The 16,115-nt window shown below is 39.3% G+C and overlaps 1 protein-coding gene across 2 annotated transcripts in view; it reads right to left on the bottom strand.

The window, feature by feature from the left end:
- Shrm (shroom) overlaps window positions 1-16,115 on the bottom strand; it is a 97,347-nt gene that overhangs the window by 24,954 nt on the left and 56,278 nt on the right. The window contains exons 2-8 of one of the 2 annotated variants that reach the window (XM_015326620.2): window positions 12,449-12,579; window positions 11,827-12,207; window positions 10,627-10,939; window positions 9,600-9,842; window positions 9,357-9,511; window positions 8,407-9,282; window positions 6,575-8,326 (exon numbers count right to left, since the gene is read on the bottom strand). In XM_015326620.2, coding sequence (XP_015182106.2) covers window positions 6,575-8,326; window positions 8,407-9,282; window positions 9,357-9,511; window positions 9,600-9,842; window positions 10,627-10,939; window positions 11,827-12,173 — 3,686 coding nt within the window. In that variant the 5' untranslated portion in view covers window positions 12,174-12,207; window positions 12,449-12,579. The remainder of the gene's footprint in view (window positions 1-6,574; window positions 8,327-8,406; window positions 9,283-9,356; window positions 9,512-9,599; window positions 9,843-10,626; window positions 10,940-11,826; window positions 12,208-12,448; window positions 12,580-16,115) is intronic. The other variant, XM_015326621.2, reaches the window with a different exon arrangement.

Genomic DNA, 16,115 nt, shown 5'->3' with positions numbered 1-16,115 from the left:
CTCCCTCTCTCCCTCCCTCTTCGTTTTATTTTATTTACTGAGCTCTTTCTTTCTGTCGTTGAAACATCCAAAGATATAATTTCGATAATTACACCATGCCACAATTACGATCGAACGGCACATTTTGACAAATTTTATAACAATTGAAAAGAAAATATGATAGTGTAATTGTTAAATAGTGTACTTTTGATTATTGTCGAATACGGTTGTTGAACCAACGTAGATTTTTTTCTATCGTTTTCTCGATCCATGGAGGTCCGTCCGTCCGTCCGTCCGTCCGTCCGTCCGTCCGTCCGGTCCTCGTTTTTCGCATTCCCCTATAATAACAGGTCTCTGCGAAGATCGACCGAACCAGCTTTTCTGTGTCCCGAGACAGAAAACCAGCACAGCCTCCGGCGATTGTCCTAGGTAAGGGGAGTTTGACGTACGCATTTACGTCGACTTGGATAATCTTTCTTTTCTCTGTTCACTAACATTTCTTAATAATATGAACACCAGAAAAAATCGAAAAAGCATCGTTTTTTACGTAAATACAAACTTAACAGAATAGAAAAACTTGAGATACTTTCGTAAATTCTTGGCTTGTGAATACTTCTATTCTTACTTTTCGCCAACGTGATTCGACAAAATACAGAGACGGAAGAGGGACCACCTTCCTGGCTACTTTCCAAAAGCAAGACTTGCACTTTTCGCACTACCCACCGACGACGTATTTAATAATCATCACAGTCATTTCATCGACGACAAAGTGTCGTTGTTCAACGAACCATCATAATATTTTTCTTATTTGTAAGAAAGATCAATTATTTTCACTTGATATTAATTTATCTCGATGATCTCGATCGATCATCTTGCCTTGGTTTTTATTTATTTTCGAGCAAAGAGAAAACTTCATTATTTATTCAATGTTATGCATCGTCCAGAAAAATAATGGAAATAATATAATAGGGACGTAGAAGGGAAAGAAATAAGAGATTATTCATACTGTACATTATCATCCGTCCGATAGTTGTTTGTATTTGGAATTTTTGGTTCGTTCTTTACTTGATCGTTTTATCTCTGTCGTGTTTCGTTGCTATCGTTGGCACTTCCGTAAAATACAAGAGAGAAAGAGAAGGAAAAGCGTGTGCTGAAAGAAAAAAGAAAAAAGCACACTCACTGTAGAAAGTGCGTTTAAAGTTCGCTCTCGTTCCTGCAAGCGAAATGGAAGATAGATTGCGAAAAGGAGGGCAACGGTACCTCTTCGTAAGATATTTTTCTTATCGTAATAGTTCGAAGGCGTTGTCTGACGAAGAGAGCCGGGAAAGTTCGTGCCTCGAATTAACCACAAATGGCCACGCGAAAGAAGCCATACTTAGCGTTTCACGAATGAACGAACGGATCCTTTCCAGATTTATGCCTACAATATTTCGATATTGACTTTTATATTATATTTCATGACTACAACATTGAAAAGTTTCTTGTATCTTTTTAAATAGTGCATGAAAATGATCAACGAATATGGTGAATTTCGATGAATGTTATCTAATCTCTGTCTAATTGAATGCGCGAGTTAGTTTCCAATGAAAATAGAGAAAGGGAAGGAAAAAAGGAAATTGAAAAGGTGTGCAATCGATCTTGCATTAGGATTCGATGTTTCTTTCTCTCGGAAAGTGTCTTTTGCTCGTTCAATAAATTCGACGAGTTCCACGAGTTTGCAGACCCTCGTAATTCCATCCTCCTGACGGTAAAGCATTTGCTTCTTGGTTCGACGGTGTCGATTAGAGATCAAGATCTACCGTTCTCTTTATGGCACCGACCACTAGGTGGTTTATTAAGGAGGAATGTCTCGGCTTCTTTCTTTAGTCGGCACCAAGAAAGTTGAGGAACGAAATAGCAAACAACTTCAGCTTGTATTTAACATTGTCATCATTCTTACTTGATCGGTATTAACGTTAAATGTACAAAGAAAAATTTCATTAAAATTCTACATTAATATTATTGTTTGATTAATTTCAACAAGTAATTAATTTCCTACGAAAAACGGTAGGAAAACTTTGAAATATGAAACGTCGACTATGAATTATTCCTGAATTATTCGTTCAGGAATCTAACTCTCTCTCTCCCTCTCTCTCTCTTTCTCTCTTTCTCTCTTCTTCTTCTTCTTCTTCTTCTTTCCTTCCATTCCGTCTATGATTATTCTTAAGCTCGCGAATAAATTCCACGAAGATGGGAATGCGAGCAGCTCGCTGCTACGTGCCAAGTTATTTATAACTTCCCTATAATCTCATCCTACTAACTAAAGCGACTCGAGAATCAAATCAGATTTGGATGAATAAACAATCAATCAAATTCCAATAAAAAAGACTTCATTAAAGACAAACTTGTATTGTAATAAATGAAAAATTGGATAATAATAAATAGTATTGAAATAAACAAGATATCCCAATAAAATAGAAATAAGAGAGAAAAAACATAAGGTGGTGGTAGGTACTTCTCGAGAAGGTGCCAAGGTAAATGCATCTGCCTTGTCTTCTGTGGTTTAACTACGTCCGTAGGTTCTTCCTCCAGTAACGCAGGTGCACCTACGGTGCTTCTACGGTGCTTCTACGGTGCTTCTACGGTGCTCTGCTACCACCGGTCTTGATGTCAGCGACCTTTACAGTCATTTTCCAGCGATTTTGTAGCAACAATGTACTCAAACCCTAAGCCTACAACTACACCAAGTTCCTTTGGAGTTGCCTTCTTTGTAGGCAAGAACTATCGAGAAATAAAATCCTATGTTAAACGTACGACTTGATCAATCTTTCATCGAAGATGGTGGATCAGTTAAAATATTTTCTACTGCTTGTGTTTCGAGCTCGTTTCACGCGACGTTTACGAGAAAAGGCGAGAAGACGTTTGAACGATCTCAAATGTTTACGACTTTGAATCGTCTGGCGTCCGAGTCAACAAACCGAGTGCCGAGTGCCGAGTGCCGAGTTTCCGTCAGCCACAGCCACAACTGCTTCTCAGAATCTACAATCGCGTATGGCGTAAATATTATAATAAGAAGAACCCTTTATTTGTATCTTTCGACCTTCTTCGGAGAGAACAAAAATATTGTCGTTGTAGAAAATATTAAAAAATGGATGCTTTTGTTTATGTTTCTATTATTTAGCGAAAAAACAAGTTAGAGATAGAAGAAATGTTAAAATCAAGCTATTTCTCGACTCGCTTTATAACGGTAAATCGGTTGGTTAATAATACCCGACAATTTAAGCATTTATTCGTAAGACAATGTCACCAAGAAGATATGTGTACTGTTCCTCGAGACGGTTCCGTGAGCTCGTGTCCGGTGTCGTCCGGTGTCGTCCGGTGTCGTCCGGTGTCGTCCGGTCTCGAGTCGGTGCCCATTCTCTTCTTCCTTTTCTATCTTCTCGAAAGCCATCTCGCTCTTCCTAACTAATTATAAGTAAGTTCTAACCAGAACGATTCACGCTCGGACGATCCTCCAATTTTATTCATCTTTCTTTTATCGCATTACGCTAAGAAAATCAATAAACACAGATGTATTCGCGTATATTTAACTCTTTTAATTAATCTTTTGTGAAACGAGCTCTTACAAGCTTTTATTCATCTCGTTCGCGTATCACGTTCGCTTATACTCTTAAAGATTGCAGATTAAAAATCTCGGACAATTTGATTAATGATCGTGGTAACTGTTTGAAAATAATTTATTACTCTACGTGTTATTTTTTATTAATTCTTTTCTTTTTTTAATTTTTTCAATTTTTTCTGCATTCATGATCTTTCCTTTTTCGAGGCGTCCTTGTAATCTTATACGAAACCATATACCAAGTTGATCTCTCTTAAGAAACATTTCTCTCTTTTTCTCTTTTCTTCAAGAATTTTAATCAGCCGAGAAATGTATTAGCGCTATCATTCGTAAAAGCAGCTTAGAATTAGTCACGATAGCATTAAATTGACCCGGTTTCTTAACGAGCCGCCAAACAAGTAGCAGCAGAATGTACCTACGGAGGACGTTTACACCTTACGAAAGGTTGTTCAAGAAGAGTGTGCGTGCATGTAGTATGTTTTCCCAAGTGAGACATGGCGATAGATAAAATGAACAAACTGCAAACCATAATTATCAATATATATGCAATAAGTGAAGCTTCATACGTTAACAGATTATAATAGCACGTAACTTTGAAGCTATTGTAGAAAAATACTTGCCGTTCACTGACACGTTTCAATTCAACAAATGACCAAGTATACATATAGACAAGATAACAAGGTAACAAGATAATAATCTAGATATTTCAATAAAGTAAGAACAAGGTCAAGATAAACATATGTAGAATAAATGAAAGAGGAAATGACAATCAGAATAAAGACAAAGCTAATTGAAGTGACATTAATTTTCGAATAAGAAAGTAAATAGACTTTAAACGATATTCAATGCATCAAATCGTGACTCACGAATTCTCGTTCTCGCTGATGTAGAACGCTCTAAGTATTGCTTGATTTATTCTAGTAGTAGTCTCCTCTCTCTTTTTCACGAGAAACTTTAGTGATTATCGATTGAAACTTTGAAGAAAATTAGTGAGAGAAAGAAAGGCCTTTTTTTCTTTTGGAGATAGAAAAAACATTAACTGCGACGTTGTCACGAGGCCAATAACGCATTCGAAGGAAGAATTCACGGGCCAATTATCTTAGCGCAGGTGCAACAGCAGCAGCTAACAGCAGGCCAACGATACGAAAAGTGAAAACACACGCTAAGAGAGGCTAATATAGTAAATAGAAGTAAGCCTTCTCTCCTCTTATTCCCCCTGACTACTCCACCTTAAACTTAACGAGGATCCAGCGATAAGTAGGGAGTACTTTCTACCTACCCTTGAAACGGCTAAACAATTGACAACTATCCTGAATAGGTCCTATCTAAACCATAAGCATATATTCTAATAGCGATTTCGACACAAGTCTGTCCCAGTTAGGCGAATTGTTTCGGTGAATCGACTCGGCGGCCCGGTTCTCACACGGTTCAATCTTCCGTAGGTTCTACGTAGGTTCTATCAAGAAAACAAGGAACACGATTATTCTGTTGGCACAGAATAGTCCAACACGCCCGTGGTAGCGCACGTTTTAACCTTTTTTCTGACATTTCGAACCTGTTGGTTGGGTTGCTGATCCTAAAGGTTATCCTAAGCGCCGGAGAAGGAAAGGATAAAGAAGAAGAAGAAGAAGAAGAGAAAGAGGAAAATAATCGTTTGGTAAAGATCTTCCTGTCGAAGGGCGAAATAAGTAAAAGGGATCGTTCGTCGAACCGTATCACGGAGGTCAGAGTGCGTGTCGGAGGAAACACGACGACCACAACTTGGCTTTTACCAAAGTCAAGTAGTAATAGTAGTAGTCACCCAATCAGAGCGAGAAGAAGACAAAAGAAAGGTGAAAAGATTTATCGCGTCGTGAGATCAAGTCTACATCCTGTCTACTCTATGTACCACAAATTTACCGACATTGTCATTAGTATTGCTCGATCGACACGGGAAAAATCATGCGTCGATGATCAAATAGGCTCCTTTCTATTTATAAGACGCTTTTTAACGCGCAATTTCGTGAGAAACTATTCACGCTCTAACCTCTGACCTTTTAAAAAGATATCATGCAGGTTAATCGAGATTTGTAGTCAAATTATTGTTCGGTAAGGTGTTTCTGTCAATAAATTGTTGTTAAAGTATTTGCAAGTAAATGTAATCGAATATTGAAAATTCTTTGAAATCACAGGTTTAACGTGTGTTAGCAAAGAAAGGAACGAAACACAAAGCCATTTAAATCCATCCGTGTCCGGTGTGTAATTCAGAGAAAGTCACACGCTCGTAAATCAGACTGGTAATGGGTGCCGTTAGATTTGCAATGATAATCTTATGGTAATGCATGCGATTCGGTCGACCGAACGTAAAGAGGAAAATAATTAACGATCCCGCGTAATCCGAGTTTTGCGGATGGATGAGGAAAGATTCTCGGAGAAATCTTTCTAAATCCAAATAAGAAAATTGGAATCTGTATCTAGGAACTTTGAAAAAAATCGTCGGAAGAAATCTGAAATAAGAAGAAATCATTTCAATGATATTTTATTGCTTATATTATATAATAGTTGAAAAGGAAAAAAAAAAAAAAAAAAGAAAAACAGAAAAACAGAAAAAGTTCATTTCAGACTCGCTCTCGAAATCATTAAATAAAGTACGATCGATGTTGTAGATATCGTCGTAATTTGCATATACGTAATTGAAAGTAAATGCGAGTCAGCATCGTTGCAGTTCATTCCATACGATCCTAAGATCGAAAGCATTTCTAATTAATCTGTAATTCATCGTTGATTGATGTGCTTAAACCTATTACTCGCCTTTGAAGGATTTGCAAAGTTTCGCAGATCGTTAATAAATCGCAAAGAGGATCTTTCATTTAATTGATCGATCACTAGATCACTAGACAAGACATTCCAGATTTAGACACTTGCTCGCAATTCAATTAATGCACTTGCAAGTGCATGCTATTTAACATTTATAATATTTACAAGATAAGTACAAGGTAATTACTTGTTACTACTTACCCTTGAATAGCATGAGGTGGAGCAGGTCTTGGAGGTGGAGGTAAGGACTTCCTACCAGGAGTATTCTGTCTCGGCGCCAAAGGTGGTGGTGGTGGTGGTGGAGAACTAGGTGAAGAAGTACTGTACCGATCCGTGGGACATTGAGGCTGTGGTTTTTGTTTCGGTGCATCGACATATTTCGGTGGTAGAGCGTAATAATTCCTTTGCGGCGTGTCACTGTGACGAGAATAATGATTAGACATGTACTTCGGTGGTTCGTGATATTTTTGAGGAGTTCCTTCGGGTGAATATAATTTTGAACCCAATTCGTATCCCATGTTTACAGGACTACCGAGAGAAAAGCTATGATTTTTCGAATTCTCCGGGGGCACAGCTAAATAATTCGTCGGTCTTGACTGATTTGTGGTGCTTGAATTTTTATCAGTACTTTTGGGTACTTGAGGCTGCGGCCTTTGCCCTGACGAGGATTCCAATCTCTGGCCAGAATCGTTTCGCAATAATCCAGATGCATCAATCCTGGTACTTTCTACTCTCATTGATTCTTGTCGAATGATTCGCGGTTCAACAGGAACTTGAGGAGCTGGTCTTTGATTTCCAGAATCGCTGTATCGTTGAGATATGAGATCGGGTAATTGCGCAGGTGGTCTGGCTTGGAACGGTCTTTCTTCCGAGATTCTTCTTGTACTTGCTATTCTTCCATTAACCATAAGTTTTTGAGTCGACGGATATCTTAAACTGGAACGGCCAGTATTCATCATTCTGTGAGTAGCAAAACCCGGTGAAATACCATTTTCATGAACTATTTCGGAATCGACGTGTTTTAGTGTTGTCGAAGTTCTTACAAATTGATGTTGATCTTGTTCTTGGGAAGATATTTTCGTTGTTGGAGAGTTTGGAGAAGATTTGCCTGAAGTTTTATCGAGATCTCGTTTGCTGCTGCTGCTGCTGCTGCTGCCGCTGTGTTTCGATCTTCTCATGGAATGTCTTTCGGATTTGTGTCGTTCGCAAGATCTTTCACGATGTATCTTTCCTTCCTCGAGTTGATGGTGAGTGGAACTAGATTTTCGTGGGCTATCAGGATAACAATCTTCGCTGAGTTCAGGCGGCGGAGGTGGCAAGGGATCGTCACATTCGTGGACTTCGTTTTCTGTTACCGTTGGTGGCGAGGGTGGCGGCAAATCGGGACTAGGAACACGGTCGTTGTAAACGCTCCTAAGATGGGGCTTCTTGGGTGGTCTTTCTGGGACCCAATCGTCGATGGATATAGCAGGTCCAACGATAACTGGACCCAATAAATCAGTAGAAAGGCTACCGCAACTGTTGCTATGCTGATGCTTAGGACTCGGTAGGTCAGAATTTTGATTTAGCCCTCTAGCAGAATTTTCTCTCCACGTGCCACTCGCATAATCGGACGCAGAACTGGCTCGTCTCGACGAAGGTGGTCTTGGTCGTGGCGGAGGTTGGGGTGGAGGACTTTGCGGAGAGGATCCTGAGCCTTGGGCTAATTGCGGTTCCGATCTCCAAGAACCTTGGTGGTGTCTTTCATAAAAAGATAACAGTGCTTTCTTTTGAATAGCCTTCAAAGTCGGATCAGAAACTCTGTGTCGTTTCTCAGGATCGAGATACGTGTAACGCATTAATTGTTGCTGTTGTTGTTGCTGTTGCTGTTGTTGTTGTTGTTGTTGCTTCTCCAATTCGCTAATTCGTTCGGCTACCGACAATGGGGATTGCTGCGGTGACGTGGGTGCCATTCTAAAAATAACATTCAAAGATAAATGCTTGCTTCTATATATCTTTCATCAACGATATTAAAAAGCACTTAATATTAATACCTAGAGGAGGACTGTGGTGATTCCTGAGGCTGTGTAGTACTAATAGGATACAATTTCCGTTGATTACGTTCGCGATCCAAGTACAACACACTCTCCGAAAGATGTCGTTGCGGTGTCTGCACTCTGGCGCTGTAGGCAATTAACTGCTTGTTGCACTGTACGCCATTCGTTTGACTTACATCAGACATTGAACCATGAATAATATCCCAACCATCGGGACTTAGTGGACTCGTAGATACAACTTGTTGTCTAGTCGGACTTTGCGGCATTGGTTGAGAAACCGATCTATATTTATCATTGTCCAATGAAATAGAACCATCCCAAGTATGGTTACTTTGCGATCTATCAAGAGAATCATCATCGATACTAGACTCCTGCCAATTGTTTTCTCGAACAGTAGATGATTGACAAATATCTCCAACAGAAGTAGAAGACACGCAGTGTCCAATAACTGCCGGTAAACTTGCTCGAGTTTGGGCTTGTTTATTCCGATCGTTCATTGAAGCCTGCCATTTGTCCGGCCACTTTTCGCTATGCCTTCCTTTAGACGTTGGCGACAAACCGCTAGTACTGACGTCGCTCATAGAATCTTGCCACTTATCGTGGCAAACGTTATTCGACTTCTGAGTCATAATCCCACCATTGACGCTACTTACATCGGACATCGAGCCATGATGCCACCTATCCGATGTACTTTGTCTCGCTGGTAATCCGCTAGAAACGCTTACGTCTGACATCGAACCATGCCATTTTAACGTTTCACTGCTAGATGCGCTGCCGCTCGATGTTGTCACCACACTGTCTCGGCCCTCTCGAGACGTCTCTTCCCAAGAAGGTGTTGATCTCTGTGCAACAGCTTCGCTGTCTCTTCGAAGTCTATTCAAAATGACAAATTCATTGAAACACATAAATAGATCATGGTACTATAAATAATGACACATTGAAGTTACCTGTCGAGGAATGGTGTGTTGGTAGTGGAATCAACGCTGGAAACGTAACTGTGATAACCCTCGGATTGTGCGTAGCTGGCTTGTTGAGAATGTTGGACCCTCGTGTATTCTTCCAAACCTGCTTGCGTCAATGCTGTTTCTCTGTACAAATCCACCTACACCGAAAAATTCGTTAACAGAGTTTGCTCAAAAGTTCCTCTACTTTTAATAATATTACCAATTAATGGGGAATTATTAAATTACCTGCGATACTTGAGGATCTTGATAACTTCTAACATAGGCTTCAAGATCAGCATGACTAAGAGTTTGAGCCGACTGTTGTTCTCTTTCCGGTGGTGACGGAACCACGTATTCAGCGTCTCCCAATGCCTTGCCCTCGCGATCTACGCGAGGCCACAAACGTGGCTCATCCTCGACGCTTTTTCTGTTACGTGACTCGAAAGTCTCGGCTGGTATTTTCTCGCAACGTTCCATCACCGTTTTCAACTGTAAAATAAGCCCTCGTGTTAACTTTCAAGCTTATATCACTTGATTTAATTTCATTTCTTAACACGATATCTCTTAGTCATCCTACTAGATCAGGATCCTACATTTCACATGCATCGGTATAATAGCAAATAGAAACGCCAAACCCAACACCAACAACCATCTAATTGCAGATACACGCGAGCAAACAGAGACCATTAAATCCCAAAGTGTGGATTCACTTTTAACCAATGACGGTGTTTCCTAGCATTTGATTACGTCATTGAGAGAAAGGAGACTGTGCGTCTAGAAAGATTTTATCGAGCCCGCCGCGATGCAGGTAAAATTGACGAAAGTTTTGCGATATTAAGACTCAATATATTACGTATGAAAACTTTGATATGTTTTAACATTAAAACAGCAATCATATGGATTCGATATTATTTCTTTTCGCGAAGACTCGACAACGGTTTGAGGCCAACTGACGTGGCGGCGTCGACGGCAACGAGTGTTTCGTATGTCATTACAGAGAAAAGAAGAGAAATAATTCCACTCTGATATAAAAACACAGCGCTGATTATTTAAGCAAAATTTCATAATCAAAGTATCATCTTGAATAAACGTGACGTTTATCGATAAGAATTTGTCAATATAATTGTCGATCACAACCTCGAGATTATTAAACAGTACGTACTATTTGTCGTCTGATGATTTATGCAAATAAGCGACAGCTTGTGTATAATTGCATTGAAAGATAATAAAACACGTGTTAAATATCTGCATGCATGTTCCTTGAAGAATTCACCTGCTGAGTGAAGGCCGGATTAGGTCTCTTCGTATGTGGTCTGGTATACTGAGCAGGTTTCTCTTTCGGATAATTGGTATGATCGGTCCAGGATTTAGAACGGTGCGATCCACTGTGACTCAAATTGTGGATTTCTTCATCTGGATGTCGTTCGGGTGCGCTTGGCCAGGATGGATATTTTTCGTGTCCTGGTCCGTAGCAGACACCTTTGAGACTGGATGCGTCTCTGACTGGTGGTGTTGGTGGTGGCGAGGCTTCCTCCCTCTCGTTGAGTGCAAGAGTGAAACTCTCGAATCCAAGTGTCTCGCTGTACCTAACAGAACCCAAGAATTGTTGTTGTCGTTTTTGTTATATTACTTGTATAAATGAATAATAAAAAAAAAAATAATAAAAAAAAAAAAATATAAAAATTAATGAATACTATCGAGTTTGCAGTAGAACGAGTTGTAATCATCAACGTCATTGATGAATCGTTTGTTAAAGGTATACAGGCAAAAGGTATAATTGATAAATTTCATATAATTTATTCCGGAATATCGATTAGGCCTTTGTGCGAAAAGCAATCAATTATAAAGAGAACATAAACACTACAATAAGACGACAATCGTAGCGCGCGCATCGTTCTGCGTGGGAACAAGAACGAATGAATACGACGGAGACTTGTTATTAGCGTTTAACGCGATGAATCACTTACGATACGTGGTAATCCCGACATCGAAGTCAGCGAGCAAGCGAACGCGTTCTTATACGGTGTCATTGAACCACTTTATTACCAGGATATGTGCACGCCGCATAATTTATGGAATAGTCAATAAGTTCGATGTAACTGGAAGCGCAGCAACCAGCAGGATGGACGAACGTATAGACGGACGGACGGACGGACGGACGGACGAATAGACGGACGGACGAATAGACGGACGACCATACGAACCGACCTACAATTATCTCGGATTTCTTTTCTTTCCTTCTCCAGTTTCAATGTTATTAATACTGGAATAACGACCCTAACTAGTGAAATTAACATAAGACAAATTGCATCCTACCGTGATGATTCGTAGATTATGCAAGTAAACGATGAAAATTAGCAAGATGAAAAAGATATAAGAAATCATATTTCGTTGTACTCGATTTTTCCATTGATCAGTATTAGACTTGAGCAATTTTCAATCTTTTGAATAACTTTTAGTTGATTAAAATTACCCGCTGTCGTTCTTATAGCCCGGAGTATTCTTCTTGTTACTCTCGTTGTAACCGGCAATCGGGGTCTTTTTGCTTGCAATGTTGTTAGTGCCTTCGTGTTCGTTATCCGTTGACCTCCTGCCGTCGTTTCTACGCCGATAGTATTGGTTAGACGGCACCGTCCTGGACGGACTCTTCTTATGGCCATAGCCTTCCTGAGTATACGACGTGGCAGCACCCTTGAAATTGTTAGTCTCGGTGTCGTGCCCGTGACTCGTATACTTGTAGGTCCCCGAGAGACAGGAAGGTGGACCTGGGGCCTCATCCTGTACACGATATCCCGGCGGCGACGGTTGCAATTCCGTCATCGTGTAATCGACGTCCCCGCCATCCGGGATACACCTACGACACAGATTACATAGCAAATATATTAATCAAATTCACAAGTGTTCTAAGGAAGATCGATAAATCCAGATAAATTGTAGCTTCTTGCATAGTGCAAATATTTGTCAACAAAACAAAGTTGAATTACAAAGTGATGAATTTAACAGGCAACTTATATATCAGGTATGAAATTTTCTTGGAAATCTCGAAACGGTTTGGGTGCGAACATGGTTCGCGCGTACAGGTAGTATGTACATACCATAAGAATCAATTTGTTCGCGGCTTGAATTACATTATCTACCGGTAAGCGTGAGCTTGTAGAACTGGATGGAAGGCGTGTCGGTTGAGACGATAAAGTCCATGGAAACTTCATAGGACTGGTTACTTAACCTTTAAGAGAAAGAAAGAGAGAGTCAAAGTACAGCGCCATGGTAAGAGGAGAAAGAGGAGAAAGAGGAGAAAGAGGTGGAGGAGAAGTAATAATCGGCGTTAATGACGGCATTAGCATGATCGACGAAGTCGATACATTGTTCTCTTCGGGAGTTCGGGGACTATGCTCAGAGGGGTGTTGAGAAGTAAGAACGTGCTTGATCTCGTATGCCACGCCTTCGTTACTACCGATTGAGCCAACTTCCACTACCTCGATCTTCCATTTCGGTGATGTTTTACATATTGTCTGTCATGGTGGCTATACGCAATCATTACGCCTGTTCTTTCTTTTTTTCTTTTTTCTTTTTTCTTTTTTCTTTTTTCTTTTTTCTTTTCAGAAGCCATTGTATTCATCGGTGATCGCAATCACTACATTCGTACAGTTCACTACTGTCAATTAAATGTCATCGCGAATAGAAAATTTGTATCAATGCAAATAATTGGATAATACGACTTGCCAAAGGGTGAATTTCAATTGTAAATAGTTGAAATTGATTTGTGAAAGGATTAATTTGGCCAACCTGCATAACAAATATTTTGTTTCTATGTTGAGAAGTTGAGTTTTACGTTCGCACTCGATGACTCGTCGTCGTCAAGAGGATAAGAAACGATATTAAAACGTTACTTGTATAAGACGATACGAAATCTTCTGACGTATAATGTCATCGATCTTGATCCTCTCTCGGGAATAACGACAACGATTGTATTCGAAGATTCGGGATGTGCTTGGTTAGCGGGGCTATCGGTGAAAAAAGAATCTGGGACAATCTTTTCGTTCGTATCACGATACGTACGATCCATTTCGATGATTTATCGGCAATTGTTCGTTCGAAATGCGTCCGTCACCGTGTTCCTTGTACACGACGACGTACGATCGTCCTAAATTTTTCCTCACTCACTCGGATGAAATCGAATTACGATCGTATTTATGTCGAACCGATCTTTCATTTTCTTAATTTTTTATTATACCGAGTTGAGAAATATTCGTTGATTCATTCGCGTGTTGTTAACACGCGTGTCAGTGACATGCAACTTTTCTACGTAGTTATTGTGTATTAAATAGTGTGTTATATTAATAATAGCAATATTAAAATAGGAAATGAAAAAAGGGAGACTTTTTTAGACGAGGTTAATAGCCAAGAGAGCAACTTTAGGAAACATGAAATACGTAAATTCCTAGGACTTACTTACTTCGTATTACAGGAGCAACATTGCTATTAAAATATCATACAGGGGAGGAAGTTCCTACGCATTTCATTTTACGAATAAACGAAGAAAATAATAAAATATTAGGTTTTAATGTAACGATCAAATATTTATAAGAAAAAGCAAGAGGAAAGATAGTAAGAACGAGTGGAGGCGTTTCTCGTCAAGGTTTAAAAGACGTTAGGTTTTAACACGTTTCGTGCTAAGCCGTTTTTGAACAAGTGTCATTAGCAGAACACGTGTTCCGATAACGGTACTTCCTACAACCTTTACTGAATTTACAAAAATCACATATTTTTTCAAATCTTCTTTTTACGAGCTATTCATTTATTCGATGTTATTGTGATATGCAAATCATTATTTTCTTCTATTTTATTTATCATTAAAAACTTCATTTAAATTTAATTAAATTATATTTAAATGACATTTTTCAATCTCTCTATGCCATTAGATTTCGCAAAGGTTTGCTAGTTCTGTAGTACTAGTTCTGCAATTATCTGGTAACACGTGGCACCGAACGTGTAAGATTTTAGCCTTAAGAAAGATACACTTCACGATCCATGTCGTTAATAGAAAATTTCAGTAAACGAACTGGGTAATAAATTGAACGTAAAGTCGAGATCAGAGCGCATTAGGAATTCTCGATAGCGGTCTACATTAAATTGGATTTGTCGTTGTGGGCGTGCCGGCCGGCGTTGCTAGTTTTGCATAATAAGAGTTGGTTTAAGTAAAATAAAGCTATGATCATCCAAGAGTTTTAAATGAGTTTTGTTTTTTTTTTTTAGGAGGGATTTTGAAGGTACATATTTAAAAATTGGGAAAAAGTTAGTGGGCAAGCCAATATCTACGTGCATCCACGGTACGAGAGGATAAGATAAGAGTTGTCGTTTCTCGTCGTTTCTCGTCGTTTCTCGTCGTTTCTCGTCGTTCTCTGAATAAATTTAGCGGGACATTTATCTCTTAGAGTACTCTTGGACCAAGATAAAATACGATCTCGATTACGTTCGTGTCCTCCTCCGTGTATGGACTTAATAAAGTCAGGACCAAACGCAAGCCGCTCGCGTTTCAGTTCACGTACATAACTATAAGTATAGTTACGTATGTATATACATATGTATATACCTACATTGTATAATAATACACCAAGGTAGACGTATGTACAAACAGGGTGTCCCAAGGTTTACTTCCCAAACTGCACGAACATGCTCACGTAGAATACGTTTTCGCAATTTGCTTGGTAAGCCCTAGGACACCTTGTATATACGCATAAACGAACGTTGAATCTTACGTTGCACATGAGTTTCTCCGAAAATCTGACGTCATCGTTAGAATGTAAGCACGAGTGTATATATATATATATATATATATATCTATATAAAATGCAATAAGGAAAAGGACTCATTATATAAAACTTTGTAGGACTTATGACAAATTTTTCGAGCTTGGAATGGCGTATGTTTTCTCGACTATTCTAAGAATAATATTAAGAGAATGCTTGAATGTTAGGTGCTATGAAAGTGGTGCAACTAGCATACCAGCAAGCTGTTATGCGAAAGAATTTCTTTTTACCGACCCCAGAAGGTTCTCACGTTTCTATGAAATCGCGCGTTTAGAAGTGACTCGTGCATTAAAGGCAGTTTATTCGTGCCCCTAAATCACACCCTTTAATTGCCACTTGTCGTGAGCTTTCTTCTCTCGCAATCCAGTTAACGTGAACGTTTAAAAGATCCTTACTATTGAGGATACATTCAATTCTATAATCTTACGACTCGAATTGCCCACCAAAGATGTTCTCTCTTAATCAGAATATCAAGGTTACATCATATTTTTAATGAAAATTTGTAAGAACGTTAACGAGTTTATAACGTTTTTTTTTTTTCAAGCGAACTATAGCAGAGGCACATTTTTCTTCGGTTTTAAGAGACAGGAGAATTAATCGAGCACACTGGTGGAGCTCGATTAATGCACACGAATGCATTTGCTAAAGGACAATACCTACGTTGCAAACATGTAAGTCGTGCACCGACGACGATCCACTTCGTTAATGTTCTCCATGCTTGGTGCCGCTTCCTAAAGAATTACATGAGCCAACTGCGAAAGCTGCTGGAGGGGAAGAAGAACGAGGGAGTATCTAAAGAAAAGAACCACGCCCTTATCCGTGATCCACAGAGGCAAATAAGAGGATAAAGAGAAGGAGAAAGAATTGCAGATATACAAGGCGTTTCATAAATACGTGAAATAAATCTACACGTTGAATTCGACGCTTATTTGAAATTTATTCACAACGAGAT

The sequence above is a fragment of the Polistes dominula genome, unplaced genomic scaffold, assembly GCF_049000335.1.
Source record: "Polistes dominula isolate Pdom_NZ unplaced genomic scaffold, Pdom_raw_medaka contig_49, whole genome shotgun sequence".
NCBI classification, from domain to species: Eukaryota; Metazoa; Arthropoda; class Insecta; order Hymenoptera; family Vespidae; genus Polistes; species Polistes dominula.
This window is presented reverse-complemented; position numbering and strand designations above follow the sequence as displayed.